Source organism: Mesoplodon densirostris, chromosome 12 (genome assembly GCF_025265405.1).
Source record: "Mesoplodon densirostris isolate mMesDen1 chromosome 12, mMesDen1 primary haplotype, whole genome shotgun sequence".
NCBI lineage: Eukaryota > Metazoa > Chordata > Mammalia > Artiodactyla > Ziphiidae > Mesoplodon > Mesoplodon densirostris.
The window spans coordinates 31094868-31108258 of NC_082672.1; the positions used below are offsets into that span (position 1 = coordinate 31094868).

Genomic DNA, 13391 nt, shown 5'->3' on the forward strand with positions numbered 1-13391 from the left:
TAAAGTATAAAGGTGATGCTCCTGAAATTGAGGTACCATTTCTCCTCCCCAATTTAGTGGGTCATTCTCAAGCACTGTATTTCATGTCATAATTATTGGGAAATTACAAAAATATCACCAGGTCAATTTCAAAATTTTCAAATCATCAATATGAAATTTAGCCTTATTTAGAAATTAATTTTTATGGTCGATGAACTCTCCTTTAATATTGGTCAGTTTGATAAGTTTCATTACAAAAAAAAAGAAAGCAACAGCCCGATGAAAGCGAATCACAGAAATTTTTGACAACTTGGAAGTGAGTAGAACAAATTGTAAGGAAGAGAGGAATGGAAATCAAAGACAGCAAAGAGGTTTTCAGGTTACAAAGGGAAGAGTCAGTGGAATAAAAAAGAAAAGGACGGGGAGTGTCTGTAGGGAGTGGGGTATGCTAAGCTCTGCAACGGTTTAACAAGTATTTAACATTTATTACTCAAATATTTTTAGAGAAGTAACAAGACTGAAAATCATTGACTTACTTGATTAAATCTGAAAAGCAATTTGTTTACTCTTCATTAACAATCTTACTTGCTTTTTAAAAAACTCATTTCATTTGGAAAATGTAAAGATATCTTCAACTTCCGCAATCCAATGGCTTATATTTTTTCAGAGAACAAATTCATGCTTGCAGAACTGTTCTTGAAAACCCGACCACTCACAAAAACTTTGATGGCTTTCTTAAACCATGGGTAAAATAAAGCATAAAGCAAGGGGTTCATGGCTGAATTATAATAAGCCCACCTACACCAAATCTCATAAATATAGGCAGGGGTTGGGAAACCCATAAAGGCATCAATTAATGATCCAGTACTATATGTAACCATTAAATCATAAATGTTATGACCGTGATACCCAGGGCTTTAGCTGCTTTCTTGGCTACTCTGGATTTATAACTGTCTGATGATGATTCTGTCTTGCCACCAGTATTTTCAATCATTTTAGCCTGTTGTCTAGCCACAAGAAAAATATTGTCATAGAGAATCATTGCAACAAGGGTGGTTATAAAGAAGAATAGAAAATCTATCAACATCCAGTTTTGATTTACAACTGTCTGACAACCTCCTATACAGTTGAGGGCACTAGATAATTCTTCTAGCCCATCATCATAGGCACCTGTGTAGAAGTCGACACCACTGTAAGTAAAGGGCAGGATCCAGGAGATGCTGATGTATATCCCTGACACAGACACTGTGAACTTGGTGGGATAGACCAGAGGGTCAGTAACAGCAATGTGCCTTTCAGTGGAGATGAAGCTCAAGTGGAAGAGGGAAGAGTAACAAAATGCCACATCACAGCAGCTGTAAAGGGCACAAAATCTGGCTCCAAAGTACCAGCAGCTCTCCACGGACCTGACCGTGCTGAAGCGCATCACAGTCACGCCCGCCAGAAAGTCAGCGCAGGCCAAAGAGTTGATCAAGAAATTGGCTGGAGGATGCACCTGCTTGAAATAAAGAACTGAAGTCATCACCAAGAAGTTTCCGAATCCAGCCAATAAAGACCCAAAGCCAAACACTGCGTACAGAATCACCCGAGATCCAGACAAGTAGCGGGTTTTAATACAAGGTCTATTCACATTCTCATAGCAGAGCTGTACAATATCAGTTGGGAAAGGTTGCTAGTCATGGTTCTGCAGTTTGATGCCTGCTGTGTTGCTGCCTTCAGAAAAATGGTTTTCAATTCTGGAAATTAAAAATATAAAATAAAACTGCATACTTGAGTACTACTTTTAAAAGTTACCTCATGTTACATCCATTTCCCATTTTGTTATGAAGAGTAATTAAAAGAATTTTTTAAACTTAGAAATGTATTCTTTCTGTGTTTACATAATTATTTCTGTAACTATGTCTAAATCTCACAGATAGGTAACTCTAAGCAAATCTTCTATGATTTTTCATCACTCCAGAAATCACATTATCTGAATAATTGAAGAAATTTAAATACCTGGTCATTTACACCTGTGAGTTTCTTCCTTGCAATGGATAATCACATGTAATAATTCCAAATTTAAGAAGTCACCTGTTCCTGCTTTTTTCAAGTGCAAATGTAATACTGAAGAATCATTCTTCAAGACTGATATTTAAGTAGGTTGTCATGTGTCAAAAAAGAAGAGTGAAAACATAAGTCAAGAGCATTATAGCTGAAGAAAAATAAACATAGCACCTTCAAAGGTTGTAAACACATGGGAAATCTGTGAAATTCAGGTAAGCATCAATTATGACATCAGTAACAAATGAAGAAATGCTGTAACAGCAATGCCCAGTGACACTGGTAGTTCTCCAAGAGGACCTAGGTGTTAATGATGGTCTATTCTGTCTTTGTAGTTTGTTATTGAAGAATTATTCACAGCCTTGCCACTAATTAATAAATTTGCTCTAATCCCAACCAACACTGAGGCAAATGACAGCAACTGTTCTGTAATTTTCTATGTCTGAACACTCCATTTCAGTATTTTTTAAAAATACACAATACGTTTTTAAAGTAGCAGCTGTACTTTTAGTAGCAACCAGTTGAGAAAAATACATGATGGACAAGAGCAATTATGCATTCAGTAATATTTTAAAATAAATGTGTATTTTATTAATAAAAATAAACATATATTTTTAATATAGTATATATATGTGAGAGACATAGTATTTATGAAGTCTACAACCTGGGCATGAGTGGATTAATTATATCTTTGTAGTAATTGCCTACTTCCATCTTCAGTGTGTCTTGTTCCAAATATATTCATGGCTCTGCAGCAATTTGGTATTCAGCTAGCCAAGAAGTTAATATATTTGTATAAATAAATGAGATGTAGAAGAAAGGAGTGGTGCTGTAGTAATCATCTAGATAGTCTGGGGGAAAAATAACAAGTGTGTGTTATTAATCAAAAGACTTCATTTATGAAGAATGTCTAGGAAAGTAGAAAAATAAAGAGTACATTTGCAGTGTATTCTTCACTTATGGATGTGAATAAGAGCTCAAAAACATCACTGGACAGTATTTATTTCTGCAATCAGTTCATCTAAAGATTACACTCTACATAGTGCAAGTGAACAGAAGAGTGTATATATATTTTAAGTCCCCCAAATGGTTTTCCTTATTATTTATGTGTGTCAGTGTCAGTTTACACTTGCAATTATGGAAGGAACACACATTTCTATGAAGACAACAATCCTGACTCACCGTCAAAGGGACGCTTCTTGGGGAGTGAGTGTGGGACACCTTAACTGTGCTCTTTTGAAAGGTGACCAGTAGACCTGTTCCATGACATCATGGTCTGAACCACACAGGTATTCTGCTGCAAATACCTTTCATCCTCTTTTACCTTTACCTTTTCTTCTCCTAAATACTGTCAGCTCTATTTGAAAGGTATTAATGCACAAATGTGAAACAGCTTAATCTTGTGTAAAGTATTTCCAAACTGGTTCATTAATAAAACATATAACACATAATGTTTATGTAACTCTATTTACTTAGTGATCTCTTCTTCTCATTTCATGAAACAAGTTTGTTACAGGGAATTCCCTGGCAGTCCAGTGGTTAGGACTTGGCGCTTTCACTGCCATGGGCTGGGTTTGATCCCTGGTCAGAGAACTAAGATCCCACAAGCCATGCAGCGTGGCCAAAAAAAAAAAAAAAAAAAAAAGTTTGCTACAGAATAGTCTGTGAAAATCAGCTAGCTACATAAACAAAGATTTAAGGCTGTGATTCGAAGACTTGAAAAGGCAAATCACCCTATTATTAGTTTTTTTCAAATTTTTACTCTATCTTAAACACTCAATGTATATGTTTAATTAAAATGAATTAAAATTCATGTGACTAAGAAATTATCAGATGAGAAAACTGAAGCTCTTCCTAGAGTCTACAATACCAGTTTGGGTACTTGCTAATTTGAAATAATTCTTGGTTATATTTGGGTCATTCAGTTTTACATTTCCAATGCCAAATACAGTGTCTAGTACAAAGAACGAACTCAAAAGTGAAAAAAATGTTAATTTGAATTAGCCTTTTTATAAAATTCTTATTTTACTTCAGATTGCTAAAGAAAAGCAGTACAGAAACCATCTCTTTGTCCATATGCTCATTTGACCATAATAAATTATGTCCTCCAAAAGTAAAATGCAGTGTAATCATATAATCACTGTACATGTTCTTTGAACACAGTGTCTGTAAAATGGAGAGGAGGCATCACCAGGGTTTGGAAAACACAAGAGCTTCAGTGTTTTTCAATGTTTGATTCACTGGGAAATTTCCATTGCAGCTTTTTCTAAAGTCCTTGTAGATTAACAAAAGCTTCAGGAATTTATAACCTTGTATTTACTTCTCAAACCAAGTATACTTTGGAAGAAGATTTTTGTCCCCCCAAAATCCACCTTCAAGTTAGGCAAGGGTTTGTTTTCCCCTATATACATTTTGGACAAATAAACATTGGTAACAAGGATAGAAGGATCTACAAAATTCAAATTATTTGAAGAAACAATGAGAAATTTCAGACGCAAAGGTAGAGAATCAGAAAAGCATAAAAGAATACGAAATGGAAAATAATCAGCAAATCCGATTCATTTATTTCTAAATGCTAAAAAAATGTCAAAATGTATGAAGAAAACAAATGTTTTAGAACAACTAACCGCTGAGTGTTAATATCCTCCTAGTTGGCAAATGATTACACTTGCCTCTCTAGATCCAAGTGTTTAATTTTGCACTTGACCTTAATCCACATTAGTTTTTTTTTTTTTGTTTGTTTTTGTTTTTTTTTGCGGTACGCGGGTCTCTCACTGTAGCGGCCTCTCCCGTTGCGGAGCACAGGCTCCAGACGCACAGGCTCAGCGGCCATGGCTCACGGGCCCAGCCGCTCCGCGGCATGTGGGATCTTCCCGGACCGGGGCATGAACCCGTGTCCCCTGCATCGGCAGGCGGACTCTCAACCACTGCGCCACCAGGGAAGCCCCCACATTAAAGTCCCTGCAGTAATCTTACCGATATACATCTGTTTCCTCAGAGAATAAATTAATTGTTGATGAATCACTTCTTAAGACTTTGCCACTTGCAATAAGTTTTATTGCCTTCCAAAACCATGGATAAAGGAAAGCATATATCAAGGGGTTCATAGCTGAATTATAATAAACACATCACACTAAAATCTCATAAACATAAGGAGGAGTTATAAAATTCATATGAGCGTCAATTATAGCATCAATAATGTATGGAAGCCAAGAGACCAGAAAAGCTGCCATAGCAATACCCAAGGTTTTAGCAGCTTTTCTCTCTCTCTTTGCCACTCTTTCCTTATAACTCTCTGAGGAGGACTGAACTTGGCTGGCTGTACTTTCTATCTTCCTGGCCTGATATTTAGCCACCAAAAATACCTTACTGTATATAAACAAACACCATGGCAACAGTGGGTATAAAGAATAAAAGAAAACAAATTAGAACCCAATTTTGATTCATTGAAGCCGGACAGCCTCCTACACAGGTGAGAGCAACTACTAGGTCCTCAACCCCTTCCTCATGGACCCCTGTGTGAAAGACAGAAAAACTATATGTGACAGAAAAGAACCAAGAGAGAACAATGCACATTCCTGAAACCAAGTCAGTAAACTTGGTTGGGTAGGTCAGAGGATCAAGTAACAGCAAAATATCGGTCAATAGAGATACAGCATAAGTGAAATAAAGAAGCAAAACAGAAGGAATTATCAAAACATGTATGAAATTTACAGTAACTCTCCCCAAAGTACCAGCAGCTCTCCAGAGACCTCACTGTGCTAAAAGGGCATCACAGTCACTCCCACCAAGAAGTCCACACAGGCCAGGGATGCGATCAGAAACTTTGTAGATGTGTGCAGCTGTTTGAAGTGAAGAATAGCAATAATGACCAATAAGTTTCCAAACACAGCCAGCCGGGCCCCTAATCTGAGGACTGCACACAGAATTGCCTGAGGACCTGCTGAGTAAGGAATCTTAAGACAGGACCCATTCACGTTCTTGTAGCAGAGTTCCACAGCTTCAGCTTGGGAGAAATTTTTCACCATTGCCTTCTTGTTTGAATGATTTCAAGGTTCTCAAATTCCCTATTTCAGCAATTTAAAACAAGAAGAAGATGGCAATTTCAAAAGCTTCTGTAAGAGGAAAACAATTTCTAGTTAAAATGAAAGCTAGTAACTTTTCTCCCATTTTGAGGGGCATATTAACTATAACCTCTTGGTCTTTCCAAAAAGTATTCCCAAGTTTTTAATATATTTAGAGTGAAAACTTGTTGCAGAAAGTCATTAAAATTATAGTCAACATACTTAGTCCAATGATATGTTTTATAAAATGTAATTAGCTAATCACTAGAAAATCCTTTTTTTGTTTTACTTTACCTTTTGAAATCTTGCCTGGAACCACCTGAGTTGAGAACTAATTAAACTACCAAAGGCTGTTTTATTTACTAAGCTATCACCCCTAAGTAGTCATTTCAGCAGTAATGATAAACTGTACTTCATTCTTTGAAGAAGGAAGAAATAAATTACATCTTCTTCAATTTATAGCCTCAAAAATCCCTATAGTATAGACTGTAAAGACTGAGGAAACATTTACTCATAATAGCTTGTTAAACTTATTTGGGGAATAGATTTCTTCTATTGCTTATATTTTCAGAGTTTATGGGGTTTTCTTTTTGTATTCCTTCATGGTCTGGATAGCTTAAGATGATTTGGAGAACGATTCTTACCAGATTGATACTAATATATAACCAGTGTGTAAGTATTTTCCCTGCTACTAGCCAGTTTTAGATGTCTAAAATCAGTAAGATTGATTAAAATAAGCAATAACTCACCTAGCCCCTTACCTTCCCATCCTTAAAAAACAGTATATTTTTAAACCTACCACAGAGGAGTGGGCAACACCCGGGATGATCTTGGGGCAGGGTGGGGAGGGAGGTTCTAGATTAGCCATGTCTCTGGTGGGAATGGATTCATACTAAGTCCTCCAAAATTCAAGTAATGACCAACTTGGTTTCTCCCGGTGTTTGTTTGTTTTTATAGTGAGGAATACAGTCTTCAAACACTTTACAGAGCTCACCAAACAATAGTGACTAATTATTTTTTTACTTCATTTAACCATGAAAATGTACAACCTTGCATCTATATCTTAATTGAACTAGAGACTAGACTACTTGTATTGCCATTATCCAGTACCAGAGCTCTGTCCTCTATTGAAAGTGCAGGTTCTCAAAAAAAGGCTATGTGAACACACCTGTGTATCTTTTATCTATATATCTATACTCTCTAGTAAATAGGCTTTGTTAATCTGTGAATTTTAAATGTTTGTGTATGTGTGGTATGTGTATATATACGCCTGTGGTACTTTCAGGATTTACTAGTCCATGAATTTTAAATCAACTCATTTTTACTTTTTTTTTTTTTTTTTTTTTTTGGCTGTGTTGGGTCTTCGTTTCTGTGCAAGGGCTTTCTCTAGTTGCGGCGAAGGGGGGCCACTCTTCATCGCGGTGCATGGGCCTCTCATTGTCGTGGCCTCTCTTGTTGTGGATCACGGGCTCCAGACGTGCGCAGGCTCAGTAGCTGTGGCGCACGGGCCTAGTTGCTCCGCAGCATGTGGGATCTTCCCAGACTAGGGCTCGAACCCGTGTCCCCTGCGTCAGCAGGCAGATTCTCAACCACTGCGTCACCAGGGAAGCCCCTTATTTTTATTTTTATTCCTCAAGTTTATACTTATTTAAGCCCTTACTGGCTTAATGGCATAAATCTAAGTCTCCTCCTTAGAGAGCATCTCCCAGTTACTCCTGAGATTCCCAAGGTGGGTGCATCCATGTGCTCACCAGTCAGTTTACCCAATAAAAAGACCATTTGACACCCCATATTTTCTTCTTCTGCCCCAGCTCTCCAGATAAAGTCCACCACATCTCTTGTCTTATTCTAGAGCTGGCTAAAGAAATTTCACACTGCCACCATAGATGGTATCCTGCCTTAGAGTCTGAGTGTCTATGTAAAGGCTGCTTATCTCCCCAAGCTTTAGGCTCCCCACTTCACTGGTAATGCTGCTGTTGTGCAAAAGGAGAGAGACCCCTTCCTCAGGTCTTTCCACTTGGGCCCTAAAATAGCAGGCTTCAGTCTTACAGAGTGTCTCAAATCTTACCCTTCCCTAGAAGCAGACACTTGAGGAGAGATGAGCACTCCTAAGACCCACATCTTGGTGCTTAATATTTTACACCCGTAAAAGGAACTAGAGTTTCTCAAAGAAATGATTCATCCAAGCCATGGGACGGGGAAAGTACAGGATGAAACTGGAATATATTTTTATATCAGACACTTTTTTTTTAATGTTGGAGCACTTTCATAAGGATGCTGTTACAGCATGAGTGGGTTCCCACTGGCCAAATATGGGACAATTTGAGTGCTAAAATAATTAGGGAGAGTAAAAACAAATTATAAACTATTAGAAAAAAATGAGAAACTGTGACACCATATTAATTAAAGAGAAAAAGAAAGAGAGAGAGATGATTGTAGATAGATAGATAGATCAGTAGGTAGATAAAGAAGGGCTCTTTATTATAGTAGAATACCAAGTGCAACTGATACATATGGAGGGGGTACTGGAGTTGGAGCATCATAATTTTGGAACCATCACAATAATATTGATTCAGAGTGAATCGTCAATGGATGCTAAATCTGGTGGGAGGGGAGGGGAATTTTGATAAGAGTCTAGATAAAGCATTTTGAAATAGAGTTTAACCAATGCAACAGAACTATTTTCTACAGATATAAATGATTAATTAGGAAGAGCACAGACACAGTAATACCACCAGTCCTCCTTGGCAAGATGTGATAAATAGCTCCTTTAAACTCTTTTTGTCTTTCCATGATGCTGGAAATTCTTAGCAAAGCATCATCTTTAAGAGCTCTCTGGAAAGTGTATTTTACTGTGAGGGGCAATGTAGTAGAATATTTTTCATATCTAGTATCACATTATATCCATAGACAATCCATTCTTGCCTAGCATAGAGACTGATAAACTGGACGTGTTCATTGTACAACAGAAGGTTCAGAAAAGAAGTGTTTGTTGGGTGGCCCTGAAACATAAAGCAGTCAGAGGACAACACAGGAACACAGTGAGTCCCTAAGAGGAGGGATGCCAAAGAAAATATATGCCAAGTATCAGGTCCATATTGTTACCTTAGATTTTTAACATTTGCTTAAGAGTCTTAATGATTCCCTAAAATATTCTTGGACAAGTTTTGAAGCTTTAGATCAGAGGAAACAAGGTTTCATGTCCTTGTTGATTCAATGCTCTTGTTAGTTTATTGAGTTGAATCACATATAGTCTAGCCCAGAGCTAGCTATCCAATAAAACTTTCTGTGATGAAAGAAACATTCTATAATCTGCACTGTCCAATATGACAGCCACTGTTCACATGTGGTTATTGAACACTTGAAATGGGGTTTCTCACTGATTTTTAATTCAATTTAATTTTAACAAATTTAAGTTAAAGTAGCCACATGTGGCTAGTTGCAACTGTATTGGGCAGATTAGGCCTATGCTAAAGGGACAAAACAAAAAAGACCTATCACGGCACTTTAATTTTGAGAGCTTTTTCACCATACAAGCTTTATTTAGGTTATTTTGTCTAGCAAAACTGGACTTCTTGCCCTGAAAATAGTATTGATTATTTTGTTTTGCTTTTCAAAGTTTATTTTTTAATTTAGTGAGCACCTATGATTAAGGCAGAATAGTGGGGTAATTAAGGACACAGTCCTCGGTGGGGCTGAGGGGGGAAAACACAGACCTCAGGTTTAGAAAAACTCATACTCAAAGAGTAGTACTTAATTATTCAGAACCTCAATTTTTAGAAATTCGGAAATCCTAAAGTGGCATGGGGAGAAATATTTGGCTGTTATTTTTTCACATACTTGTTTCTGCTCCTGACAGCAATCTTACTCTTGTCTTTCTAGGGCTGCAGTTACACTATGTTAAACCACTGGATATTATCTAACAATTCTCTGAGGCCACATTCTTTTTTCCAATCTTTTTTTCCCTCTCTCTTCTTAATATTGGATAATATCTCATGAACTATCTCCAACTTCACTACTATTTTCCCTGTAACTTCCCTTTGGCTAAACCCCTCTAGCAATCTTTTATTTCAAATACTATATTTTTGTCATTTCTAGAATTTTCATTTGGTGTTTTATTGCTTTCAGTTCTCTGCTGAGATTTCCCATGTTTCATTCATGGGTAGCACATTTTGTTTTACTTCATTGAGGGTAGTTATAACAACTGCCTTGACCTCCTTATCTCCTAGTTCATGTTTGTCATCTCAGGGTTGGTCTCAACTGATTTTCTTCTTTCTTAAGAATGTGTCCCATTTTCCTAGTTTTTTGTATGTTGGATAATTTTGGGTTGTATTCCAGACATTGTGAATATTAACTTTTGGAGCTTCTTCTCAAACGTTCAGAAATAGCAGGAGTATCAATAAAAGCAACAACAAATCACGAAAGTAGTGATTAATAAAAGTTTATTGTGCCCACATCAAAAGACAGTTTGTGAGCCAGGAGCACTCAAACCAAAACTTGGAATAAGGCTCAGGAGTATATGGTTTCAAAGCTTATCTATCCAGAAGGCAGTGACTTAATTCTTCACAGTGATTGGTTATAGTATTAGAATTTTCTTAAATGATGGGGAATTGGTTAGTGGTTACTTCATATGAATTTTGGAAATAGTTCAAGTTTTGCTTGCTTGTGATTTCTTAGAGGCATAAGGAAGAAAGACCCAGGTCAAGTTAGTGCTGCAAATTAAGCTAAATTAAGCTTTGTTTGTATGATTAAACTGGTTTTGTCTGCTCGGGGAATTTTCAAGGCTGGTCTCCATTTATTTTTGGTTTTAACCCTCTGAGTTATTTTCTCTGGTGAGTATTACCTCTTTGGTTTTAGTAGACTCTGTTTCCTGGGGGGTATCTCCTCTTATTTCAGACCCGTTGTCTTTATCTAACCTGTTTTAATCTGCTTGGCACATGTGTCATTCAGGCGTCAACCAGAGCTGTAGGTGGACAGAATTTAGGGATCCTCCAATCTGGCTCTTTTCTTTCTGAGAGTCCTATACTCTTCCCAATCACCACAGTTACCTTGGATCTCCAGGCCAGAAAGACTGTGTTTTCCCACAAGTTCCCTGCCAACCCATGTCCTTCAAGCATGTCCAAATTATGGTTCTTCTGCCTTTCTGTAGGTTTGGGGATCTACCCTAAATCTTTCTAGTGAGTTAAATTTCTGCATAGAACAACCTACAAATGGATTCAATGTTGTGAATGAGGAACAATGAGGATTCCAGGTTGATTCCTTGCTTTCAGGCTGAGACACCAGGTGGAGGAGAAAGTGTGGGTAGGGTGTGGAGAGGGGAGAGGATTTCCAGTTGGGACATGATGAAGCTGAGATGTTTAAGGGCAATTAAGTTGGGAACTTCCAGTAGACTAATGGATAAATCTGTGTAGAACTCAAAAGACTAGAGGGAGTTATTTGGGGCCATCATCATATATCATAATCAGTCACCCAGGGAACTAACAATGTTGAGGGAATGATTCTTCATTACAGATACACTGTGTGTCAGGCATCTAGTAAGTGCCACTATAACACGATAAAATTGCTTTTCTCAGATCACATGTGAGTTATTAATGACTTTACAATTCCAGACTATGAATAAAATTGTCCAAGGTGCTAGATTTGTTTTATAATGCATGGAACAAGTTAGGTATAATAATGGTTCTGAAATTTCCAGTATTCTTTCTTGATCAAAATCTTAGGATACAATATGCTCCATCACATAGTTCAAATGATATAATACTTTTTTTACAACTATTTAAAAAATTTCCACTTCTTATCAGTGTTAGAACATATCTTCATTTGGGATAGTCTCTTTGGTTTTAAGAAAAACTGTGTTTCTAAACACTATTTTCCTGGTTTTGAGGGAATTTTATCCAAAATCGAGTAATCATTTACTTAACACAATATAAATTATGACGCTTGAAAATTAAATTCCTAAAATAGTAAGTAAAAGTATGAAGGGGATTGGGGCATCTTAACTCATTATTTCTAGGCAGGTCTTTCTTACTGACCTATTTCAAAGGTCTCCATTGTTTTAATGACCCTCTCATTTTCCCCCTGTACCTTGCTGCCCCTTAGCGGTCACTCTGAGCAATATTGGGCTGACCAAACAAAAGATAATTAAGTCAAAGCCCAGAAGGGAATTGTCTGTTCAAAAATGAGTCACCACCCTACCACCTCCCCAAAATGAGGCCCAGGCCGAACCCTTTGAAAGCACGCCAGTTAGGGACTATCCACTTTCTCCCTTCCAAGCTACCCCTCCATACAAACAAGTCAAAGAAAGGTTTTTGAACTTGTCTTCATTAGAATCCCATGAGTAGCTTAAGATTTCCAGGCCCTGCACCCAGAAGTTCCAATTTCTAGGACTGAGGTGAAATGTGCTTTTCAAATCAAGCACCCCAAATGATTCTGCCATTCCACAGAACACTTTTTGAGAAACACTGCTGCAGGAGAAGTAGCACTGTTAGAAAGGAAAGTGCTCTAAACTCGGTCAGAAAAATCAAGCCCATCCATTCCAGTCATACTTGCTAAGATCCTTCTAGAGCCAGGCGTCCATGCCAGGTGCTAAGAGTGCAGATAAAAGCCACAACCCCTAGCCTGTTCATAGTCTAGTTTGGGAGAGGCCAAGTAAACAATTACAGCACTCTGAGATAAGAACTCTGGAAAGAGAGAGGAGGAGTATTCAGGGGGACAAGGAGGGAGTGACGGAAGGACCCTGGGAGAGCCAGGTTGATGGTATTTATTGTAGAAAGTTCTCCAGTCAAAGAGACTCCGAGGGGCTTCCCTGGTTGCGCAGTGGTTGAGAGTCCACCTGCCGATGCAGGGGACACGGGTTCATGCCCCGGTCCAGGAAGATCCCACATGCCGCGGAGCAGCTGGACCTGTGAGCCGTGGTCGCTGAGCCTGCGTGTCTGGAGCCTGTGCTCCACAATGGGAGAGGCCACAACAGTGAGAGGCCCGTGTACCGCAAAAAAAAAAAAAACCAAATAAACAAACAAAAAAATGTGTAAAGAGCTAGATGAAACATTCACGGTCAGGATCTTTCTTTAGAAAAAGAAGGCAAAATTACAAAAAAAAATTAGTTATGTACATGAAGTTGAGAAAAGCAATCACAGCAGTTTCTTAGTTTCTACCTAAGAAACTAGGTAGGGTGGAGCCTGAGAATTTTTCTTATTATCAAGCATCTGATGTGAGAGGTACTTTCCATAACTATCCACTTGAAAATTTTTTCTTTACATAATAATAACTGTGGCCTCTGATGGTTTAGCCTCAAAGGATCTCTGT

General features: G+C 37.8%; 2 protein-coding genes across 2 annotated transcripts; both read right to left on the reverse strand.

Annotated features, from left to right (window-relative positions):
* Positions 1-632: 632 nt before the first annotated feature.
* LOC132500332 (trace amine-associated receptor 6-like) lies at positions 633-1659 on the reverse strand. Its single transcript, XM_060115306.1, is given in 3 exon segments — positions 633-853; positions 856-1636; positions 1639-1659. Coding segments are annotated over 3 exon segments (1023 nt in total).
* Positions 1660-4994: 3335 nt separating this feature from the next.
* TAAR9 (trace amine associated receptor 9) lies at positions 4995-6050 on the reverse strand. Its single transcript, XM_060114528.1, is given in 4 exon segments — positions 4995-5402; positions 5404-5643; positions 5645-5791; positions 5793-6050. Coding segments are annotated over 4 exon segments (1053 nt in total).
* Positions 6051-13391: the final 7341 nt, after the last annotated feature.